This window comes from Vollenhovia emeryi, unplaced genomic scaffold (genome assembly GCF_000949405.1).
Source record: "Vollenhovia emeryi isolate VEMERY1.0 unplaced genomic scaffold, V.emery_V1.0 DF939158.1, whole genome shotgun sequence".
Lineage (NCBI taxonomy): Eukaryota > Metazoa > Arthropoda > Insecta > Hymenoptera > Formicidae > Vollenhovia > Vollenhovia emeryi.
Genome location: NW_011967208.1, coordinates 600370 through 610298, shown reverse-complemented (window position 1 = coordinate 610298; position 9929 = coordinate 600370). Strand labels below are relative to the sequence as shown.

Below are 9929 nucleotides of genomic sequence, written 5' to 3'. Positions count from 1 at the left end.
ATACATGCAATTCATAACGTCTGATCTCGAAATAGTTTGACTGACTTTTAATATTGCGAATAATTCGATGCAGACGGTCCAGTGCTCGTTCATACCACTTTCGGCGACCTCCTGAGATCGCTCGAAGCCCCGAGCGGGTTTTCGTCCCCCGAGAACATCGCTATGTCGCGCGAGGGCGTCATCGTGGTAAATTACGAACGTGGACACATAGCAGCCTTCACCATAAACGGAAAACGTCTTCGTCACGAGTCTCACAATGATAATTTACAGGTAATTTCCGCGCTTGGTACTTAATTTTTCGATAATTTATATCCAATCTTACTCGGGACATCACTATTTATTTCCAGTGCTTACTACTGAGCAGAGACGGCGAATACCTGATGACCGGGGGCGATAAGGGTATCGTAGAAGTTTGGCGAACTTTCAACCTTGCTCTACTTTATGCATTCCCTGCATGCGAAAGCAGCGTGCGTTCCCTCGCACTCGCTCATGATCAAAAGTGAGTCAAGTCGACATATGTGTTTTCTTAGAACTTTTACACGCTGATGCAACGCTCTCATAGTTTCAGGAGTTCACTTTAAACTCGTATGATTCTATACTATAAAGGGTATAAATATATTTTGTGTTTTATGCAGGTTTCTTCTAGCTGGTCTGGCAAACGGGTCCATTGTGATATTCCACATCGACTTTAACAGATGGCATCACGAGTTCCAGCAGCGTTACTGAAATTACGACTTCCTCTTTGCCTAAGAAGGCACAAGGCGCACTCCATAAGACGAACTCCTGCACTTAACTGTCCAAATAGTACGACAATTTCGAATTTACATGTATTTCTCGGACAAATGTCGCTTCGTTTGTTCGATTTCCCGTGGAGTTCATTCACGAGTCTGTCATTCATGAATGTACTAGGGGGAAAAGCATATATTACTTGTACGGTCCAGCTTCTCGGCGGACTTTCCTTAGATTTGCCGCAATTTATGGTATGCAAAATAATATTCTATCGGTCGTTTCGGATTAGATGTAATGAGCGGCAATGAAAACGAACGTGGTGCACTGCGTATTTTAACGTTTAGCAATAAACTCGCTTTCGTGGCTGCGTGCAGTGCTTCCGTGAGGGGGAGGAGGTCGAGCGGAGTATGATATACGGATGGCGAGGTGCAATCAGAGTTCCGGCCGTTTATCCCACGTACTATTGCCGAGTGGACGTCAAACCACGTCGCAAGCTTATGAAAAGGCGAAAGCTACCGCTCGAAACGCTAGTCAATTAACGCAAAACTCGGATCTATTTACGTTCGCGAGGGTTTGCGCGATTTCTTCTCGCGCGGCGCGGAGAGAAGGAGGTACGCTATACCGGGGGGGGGGGGATTATAAAATAAAAGGACGACGCGAAGGAGGAAACCGCGTCAACGAGACGGCGGAGCTGAACACACGTTATTTTTAATGCCTGGAACTGCACGTGGATTTGGCCCGCGCCACACTCTAGCGTTTAAATGTCCAATTGTAAATACGGATATGTAATTCTTCACGTTATACATATATACATACACACGTGCATACACCGCGCGCTTGATTCCGCATATTAGAAGGGGGGGGGGGGCAGGGCGAGGAGACGAGAGGCGTGTATTATCGCGAGAGGTTTGCATTTGTATTCTTCTCAAACGTATTAATGTCGCTCACGTCGAACTTTTTGGCCAAGCACCTTGTACGTTCAGTTCGGACTACACGAACGCACTTGCGTATGTCACTTTTGGTGCCGGTAGCCCCGGTAGATGTTTCGCGGGGGAGAACACGCATCGCCAATCATTCTCCCGGCCGCGGTATCAGCCCCCGAACCCCCGCCGCCACCGCCGCAACACTTTCTACACCCTAATGTTCGCGTCCTTCGAAAGAGATCCTAATTTTTATCAAAGCCGTCCAGCTTAACTTTTGCGAGGATATTTCTTAGTATTTTCGCACGCGACGTATACTAATCAGCAAAGCAAGTTATTTAGGCTAAAGTAACATCCCGAATTCATCCTTAACATTCCGCGACTTGTCGAGGATCGCGTCTGTGTGTGAATGCGTCGCCGGTGATCTCTAGAGTGTCCCCGAGTGACGATAGAGTAGGATATACGAGAGAGAAAAAGGAGGGAGAGAGAGAGAGGGAGAGAATGAGTGAAATGTGAAAGCGAGAGAATGAAGATAAAAGAGAAAACAAAGCAGACATACACTTTAACATCCAACAACGATTGGGGAAGAAGATGCTTGATAACTCATATATAAGCGATAGAATTACTAGCTTGATTTTCTGTTCGTACGTCATCGTAGAACATGTGATAGTCTTGTAGCGTCACTACAGAGTACTGTCATTCTGAGCCCTGTGTATTCCACGAACTAGTCGTAAAACGCAGGACGCCGCATAAAGTATAGCCTTCAGTTGTTCGTACGTATTCCGGACGTAGTGTATTGTCGTCGCAGCTTGGTTTTAATTATGCGTAAACAAATAATTACTTAATCTAACTAACGAGACACAGAGGGGTCGGGGAGTTTCGTTGTCGTTGCTTCGTAGTCGACGATGATAGATGTATTTCTCCGAGGTTGCCACGGCAGTTGTCGCAAAATCTTCGAAAGGATGACGGGAGGTGCAAGGGCGCGGGGACGAGAGAACGCGAAAGGATCGCGGGGGAATAGAAATACAGTTCATTTCCCCGCGAGTTTCTCAGTTGGCCGTCACGATGATTTCCGAGGATGCTGTGATTTTGCGATGCATCGTTATACAATTTGCATTTGGACGAATTGTCATTTGCTTTGTCCGAAACGGGACGAACGAAATTTTCAATTCTAGTAAAGTACATTGTTAGTTACCGGGGTACCTGAATAGAGTGATTTCGAAGAAACTCCGGAATATCAACGCGAGGGGTAGTTCCCGTAGTCTTTAAAGCGCACATCCGTAATAATTTTCATAAGTTTTTCATGTTGTCGAGCATCGAAATTTTTTACCTTTACACCATTTTATTGATTAGCGCTCGTTCAGTGCTGGGCACGATGGCAAGGAATAGATTTCCCTGCGCCTCGATACGTGTTCTAGTCAAGAATTACCGTCGAAACGCCGTCGTGAATCACCCGCGGTCCTCAGCATTTAGGTATCGATACACTTAAAACGATATGCCGTACTGTTTACTGTAGTTGTATAAAGTAACGGCACAAGTGCCGTTCTAGCGATCAACTTGGGCTTGCGGGATCACCGTCGTAATGTCGAGATACTCTCGCTGCGCAGCCGGGAACGATCGGCGGGCGAGCCTCGCAAATCGTTCGTCGGTGATCGTACAATTTTTCAATGTATAGGAGAACGTTACGTGTGCAACGTGTTAATAATGGTGTATTGCCACTCGTTATGGGCGTGCTTCTGCATGATCGTTCGTCGTTTCTTTCGCGCGGGAGAATGAGGGTGTGAATGGGAGAGACGGAATGCGGACGAAGGGCGGGACGACACCGGTGAGATGTGCCGAAGGTTGTGGGTTGTGTCTGGGTGCTTTCAACAGTATCGCTAATTTTCTTACGTGCGGAAGTAAACCTCTGTCACGCGTGTAAGCGTTTACGTGTGTACTCGATGTATAGGCGCACTGTCGATGCACTTTATTTTCGCTAAAAACCACAGGGAAAACGGGGGAGGTAAAGAGCGAGAGGCACGCGACATTCCATCCGCATTTCCTGCTTTTAGCCGATTTATAATTGCGTTTACTTATCTATCTAGAGCTGTGAGGGAGGGAGGTAAAAATTGGAAAGTCGCACCTTGTTCATAAAACGGTCAAATTAAAGGAGAAGTAGTTGAATTGCGAGACAACGGGGATTGTCCCGACGACGCGTGGCGTTAGCGAGCATGTGACGTGCGTTCGGCACGGATTTTCGCAATTATTCAATAAGCACGAAGGCAGCGTAATGGATGAGAGTGCGTCGGGGTGACGAGAGGTCGCGTAAGAGAAGAGTTTTTATATTTGTTTATAGATGTGTGAGAATGTGCTGCACTCTTAAGCAAGTTGTTAGTGAATTCCCTCCATATTGCTAATATACATAAAGGAAGTTAACTCAGATCGATTTCTGTCCGTACTCGAACATTCAGTACACAAAAAAAAATATTGCTACTATTTTAAATAACGCTAAGTACAACGCTACAAGAGTTTGCCTATATTATTATTACGATTTATTGTCGTCATTATTATTAATATTCTTATTATTATACGATTGTGGCTACATTAACGTACTTAATATTGACGGCTACCTATATAGATTTGTATATTCGTCGGATAAGGCCCTTAATGTTTGCGTGTTAAGTAATAATTTTACTGATCGACATTACGATTACGAGGAAGTGGAGCGTGATGGGAACTGTGTAAAGTTTTATCCGGTTCATTCATGCGCCGCGAGCTGCCCGTAGAAAAGTACTTACATCTCTAGATTAAATCGATGCGCCTGTTTATAAGCGAGACAGGGGAGGAACAACGCTGCAAAACACGCGGATATAACACTCAAGCGCTTACTTATTAGGCACACGTTTATCTACTTAAAAATCTGGTTTAAAGTCTCTCGAAGTTACATTTAAGAGCGACCCCGGAGGGGAGGAGCGTCAGCGTAAACTGCAGCAGAAAAGCTCGACGAAATCGACGTCTCGATGCTTACAAGAGAGTCGTGGCCGGCCGAAAGCTTTCGCCGGTGCGCGTACGATCAGGTTTTTTCTTTTACATCGCGTACGAAAGTCAATATACACGCGTAGCCGTAAAGTTGGAGCAGCCTCGATCGCGCGGACTCAAGGGGGCTCGTCGAGCATCGTTTGCACCAATGTTTTATAAGCACCGACTCGGTTTTTTTTTTCTTACCTCGATCCGACGCGACCCGGTCTGACTTCGTGCGTGGATCACGCTTGAGCTCTTCCAATTTACGGATCGCCGTGATTACGTCTCGTTAGGATCGAGCCTTCCACCGCCGCGGGCGTCTTTGGTGAACGTGTTTGTCATTTCATGAATTGAAAACGCGCGTGCACGAAAGAGAGAGAGAGAGAATATGACCAAATGATTGTGTTTCGCGAACAGATTGTAGTTAGTGGCCTAATTGTTTTGCCGGCGGTTTGCGAAAGCGCGTCCGTGACGATTCGACGCTCGATCGGTGGACGTAGGATGATCGGGCGCACCGTCGAAAGGGTCTCGACACTTGTCTCGTATCGATTTCCGGCGAAGCCAAACCGTAATCACGGGCACCTCGTCGTTAACAGAGGAGATACGCGGTACAGATTAATTCCCGCCACTTTTAAGGAGAGTACTACTAGGTAGAAAAGTACTTAAGTCGTTGCTACATACCAGTATATATAAGCTCTATCGCTTATTTTATACTTAGAAGTATTGTAATGTTCGATTAGAGGTAACATAATGGGAAAGTTGTATCCTAGCGTAAGGTAGAATAATCTGTAAAGATAAGTAGTCAAATAAATGAAAAGTACATTTGATGTTGCAGACAATCTTTTTCTTTTCTTTATAGCTTGGATCGATATAAGCTCGATGTGCGTTGAGGTGACGTTACAAAATCTATCGAAATTGAGTAAGTGGATGAAATTGAAACGTCATAATCTTCCTTGTTTATCGATTTATTTATGTTATTCACGATCATAACAGGGAGCACTCTGGGTGTGCTCAAATATACAATGTAGATATGTACTCGTTAGAAAAGTATACACATCGTCCATACCGATATTATTGTTACTTGCCCATAAATTAATTACGTACGATCGCGCTCATAATCGGAGTAGGTATTAAACAAAGTACTCATCCTTCGACTTATGCCGATTACGTTACCAGCGTAATTCTTAACATTCCATTTGCATGCTTGCCCTGCTCATGGATGTGCACACACAAGATCTATATATATTCATATTCTGTAATCCCGTACGCAGTCCGTTTACATCTCAAAGCCGATATTTTATCGTTCCTGAATCTGCGACTCAGTGTACGAGGTAGATGGAAAGAAACGTTTAAATTTTTCACACACGTAATAAAGCCTGGAAGCTTACTTTGGCATTCTGGATCAATTTGAATAATTTTGCGGCGATACTCAATGGAATCGAGAGGTCATTTTGCGTCGCATTGTTGTATAAGTACGGGCTCCTCGGGCACGTTTAAATACTACTCTCAATATGGAGCGATTGTTCCACTTATTACATGAAGTTATTTGAGAAAGCTCAGTCCTGTGGTAGAATGTCCCACTTGTACGAAAAATACGGTAGTTTTTTTTTTCCTATGGGCATTGCTGGAACAACGGAATAAATGAAAAACTCACCAAGATCTAGAAAGATATCTCTTACGACTTGTAGGTGAAAAAAGGTATATAGTCGAAGTATATGGATTCGAAATGGGAGGCTAATCTAGGGATCACTACGAAGCGCTGAAGATTCTACATTAAGCATGTATGTGGTTAAGAACATTACTATTATTAATGTAACACTACCTCTGGCTACGTAGTTACTTTGTGTGTGTTTTTTTTGGCACATTTTTCTCGCTAATCAAAATGTCACTCGTGTTATATCACCTCAGCTTTGATATTATATACTCGATTATCTACGGATTGTGTAATATAATTCTAAGTATATGTAGATTATGTTATACTTTTGCGGCGTAATTGCCACTTCCTCGCGCGACTGACAAGGGCTTGGGGGACTTGAGGTCGCAGAAAGAATTTAATGGGAAATAAAAAGAAAACGTTGATACAATTAATAACAATACTTCGCCGCTATATCTCTTATAACGTATTCGAGGATATCTGGTTTCTCATCCATTTTCCAGAAACGCCCATATTTCTCCGGTACTCAAATTCTCTCCATACATTCCGTGTAAACTGGATAAATGTTCTTAGAAATATGTCAGTAAAGCAAAAATCACACAGACTTATCAAAGATATTCACAGGTTTGGCCAAATGCACGACTCGCCGAATAATTAAACGGTTTTCCCCCACCGAAAACTCATCTATACTAAAATCCCGTGTTATTTCCAGAATATCGTTTCGATTATACTCTTAAACGCATACACGTAAATAATATACATATCCCATAATTTATTAAATTATAAAAGGACTGCACTGCGTCCGCCCTTTCTTCCTATCTGATATAATTAACTTACACGACGTATATTATATTATTATCAAGTTCACAATCGAGTAGTCGCGTCAGTTGCAAACGTACATTACGTGTACGGAGCAGCTACTGATATACGTGGTGTCTGGACCACGTGTGTTACTTGTACGTATATGTGTGTCAGTATGCGTATGTGTTCGGATACATTATCACAAACAGTGCCCGTTTGCATCGAGCATTATGTTTAAACATATATCACGTTAATAGAACATTTGCGCAGAAGTGGTAGCGAGCGTGAAATAATAAACGACTGCACAGATCCAACGCTATTTGTACTACCTTAGACATCTACCGTTATTCAATTGTACTCTGCCGCTAATATAATCCGTCTCGCCTGCATTCGTCTGTCTGATCTTTATCGAGGATAAGGCCTTATTACTCCTCACGCTCACGTGTGCGTCTTCTATAAAAACTTACTTTATCCGACCTCACGCGTTAATCTAGAACATTTAAGCTACCGTCATGCTCAACATCACGTGTGATAAGAGGAGACTCTACGAGGGATACTGTAAATACAACAACCTGCGTTTGAAACGGTGCGGGACCAGCCCGCACTATCCGCGAGCGGCAGCTCGAAAGACAAAGCAGCGCAAATTTATCTCGTTTCCGTCGCGATCGCCACCGGACCGTCGGAATTGAGCAACATATCTATGTTTCGCAAGTGATCGGTTCTTTTCGTTTACGCCGGATCGTTTATTATTTCATGCCTGCTGCACGAGGTAAGATTGCAAAGCACAGAGTTCGCCTTCCGGCCTTCCTTCGAGACAGAGGTTGTACTTAAGTCAGTCAAGCGATGTGCATTAAATGACGACAGAAGGAGACGATGTCCAAGCCGACGTCCGACAATATTTCCGAGCTTCTGCAGTGTTCACCTTCCGCCTTTTGTCTTCATCTGCAATGCGAGTTTCGTCAGAAGCGCCGATAACAATGCTGAATTTTCAATGAAGCAATGAATGAAACTCTTCAGTTTTAAACAAGGGAAAATAATTACGCTATAGCTAAGCGTCTCGCTCTCATCGCCCAATATTATTTGCCCCTGTTTATTGAATTTCCATCATTTTACCGTGCGAGTTTTTAGTCTTCTAGACTATTAGTGGACTGCTGGTGTGGACTATTCTACCCTTACGGCAAAAACACTCGAGTTTTCAGTGTTAACACTCAAAGTGTTTTGTCCGCAAGGGTAATCTCTAATTAAGGGGGCATAGGACTCTTTTGGCTTCAAAAAATCGGGAAATTCTTTTTTTGCATATTTTGAATGCTTAATGCTTTGAATGCTAATGTCTTAATAATGTTACCCCAAAGCCGTTTTTTGAAATTCGAAATAGTTTGGAAGTTACAGCACTTTAAACGGCTTTGTGCACAGCTGTCTGTAGCCTTGTTGCAAAACTTTAAACGCGATTTTCTCGAAACTGCACTTTCAAAATCGGTACCATGAATAACTCAAGGACGGATCAACCGATTTACTTGTTTTTTTTAATGAAAGCTTATAAAATTCTCTAGTCCCTATCGGATGCTTTTTTCGATTCTTTGATTTTATATATTTTTTTCCCAGAAAGAAAGTAAGAAATGTTGCCGAAAATCGATGTTTTACGTTTAAAAGTCCGCCATTTTGTTAAAAATAAAAAGTTTTTAAATTCCATCCGATAGGGACTACAATTTTTAGTATACTTTAAGGTCTTTCTTGAATTTTTTGTCTCAGATAATCCAACTCGGAGATATCTCTGGTACCGCAAAACGCTGCATGGTCTAAAGCGAGAGACGGTTGACAGAGTATTTTTCAATAAATTTAAAAATATAAAATTGTAAATAATAGTCAAAAAGATGTATATTTATTTATTAAAAAGCCCGATTTTTATAGCTTATATATCTTTTCCAAAAATAATCATGAAAAAGACATACATTTTACAGCCGAAAGAGTCCTATGCCCCCTTAATCACAAATTATCACAAAGTCCGCGTCAAGCAATTGAACCCACCTGCCGTTCAAGCAGCTCAGGCTTACTGGGAGCGGCTCCGAATCTACGGCCGGAATATGGCCGGATACAGTCTCCATTAACGGATACCATTGCGCCACCGGTTTTCTTGGATTATCTAGCATCTCTAACCAGTGATCGCGGCCAATTCCAATGAAGCTCGATCCAATCGCGGTGCAGCCCATCAACTCATTCGATCCGATTCTAGCGTGTGCATATCGAATTTCTTAATGTAGTAGAAGAAAAAAATTTGCACAATCAACCGAAAGACCGCCCCCTACCTGTCGTAATCAATTACTTTCACTATAAGACTGACGTCCTCAATGTTGTCCGCGGGAACGTCAAAAACGAGCGCCTCGTTGTAGATGGGGTAAAGAGTGTTCTTCTTCACCGTTGTCTTTTTCTTCTTTATTCTTTTGCCTTGGCACAGCAAGTAGACTTTCACATAGGGATCTAATGAGGGAATGAAACATATTCGGTCAATTACAGATAATAATATAGTAAAGATAATAATGGCAGTAATTATACAGGGTGAGTCTTTCCATATCCGACAAAATTTTTGAGAAGGTAGAACGGATCGAAATGAACGGAAAAGTCCTGTACCATTTTGCAATTTTCGTAATAGTTAACGAGTAATTAATTATTAAAAATCGTCTTAGGCCGGCCTACCGCCCAATTCGAGCGCGTGGCAAGATGTGACCGCCCGGCGATCGATATTGCTATGCGCACATCTCGCCACGCGCTCGAATTGGGCGGTAGGCCGGTCTAAGGCAACGATTTTTAATAATTAATTACTCGTTAAC

The 9929-nt window shown here is 42.9% G+C and overlaps 2 protein-coding genes across 7 annotated transcripts in view; one reads left to right on the top strand and one right to left on the bottom strand.

Annotated features, from left to right (window-relative positions):
• Positions 1-5483, top strand: part of LOC105564914 (neurobeachin) — a 210193-nt gene extending 204710 nt beyond the window's left edge. For all 6 annotated transcript variants that reach the window (XM_012017688.1, XM_012017687.1, XM_012017685.1 and 3 more), the window contains 3 exons: positions 74-270; positions 348-499; positions 636-5483. In XM_012017688.1, the coding sequence (XP_011873078.1) occupies positions 74-270; positions 348-499; positions 636-726 (440 nt within the window). In that variant the 3' untranslated portion in view covers positions 727-5483. The remainder of the gene's footprint in view (positions 1-73; positions 271-347; positions 500-635) is intronic.
• A 115-nt stretch (positions 5484-5598) lies between these two features.
• Positions 5599-9929, bottom strand: part of LOC105564910 (synaptotagmin-10-like) — a 40140-nt gene continuing 35809 nt past the window's right edge. Inside the window, exons 8-10 of the mRNA XM_012017678.1 lie at positions 9408-9579; positions 9130-9330; positions 5599-8046 (exon numbers count right to left, since the gene is read on the bottom strand). Coding sequence (XP_011873068.1) covers positions 8043-8046; positions 9130-9330; positions 9408-9579 — 377 coding nt within the window. The 3' untranslated portion in view covers positions 5599-8042. The remainder of the gene's footprint in view (positions 8047-9129; positions 9331-9407; positions 9580-9929) is intronic.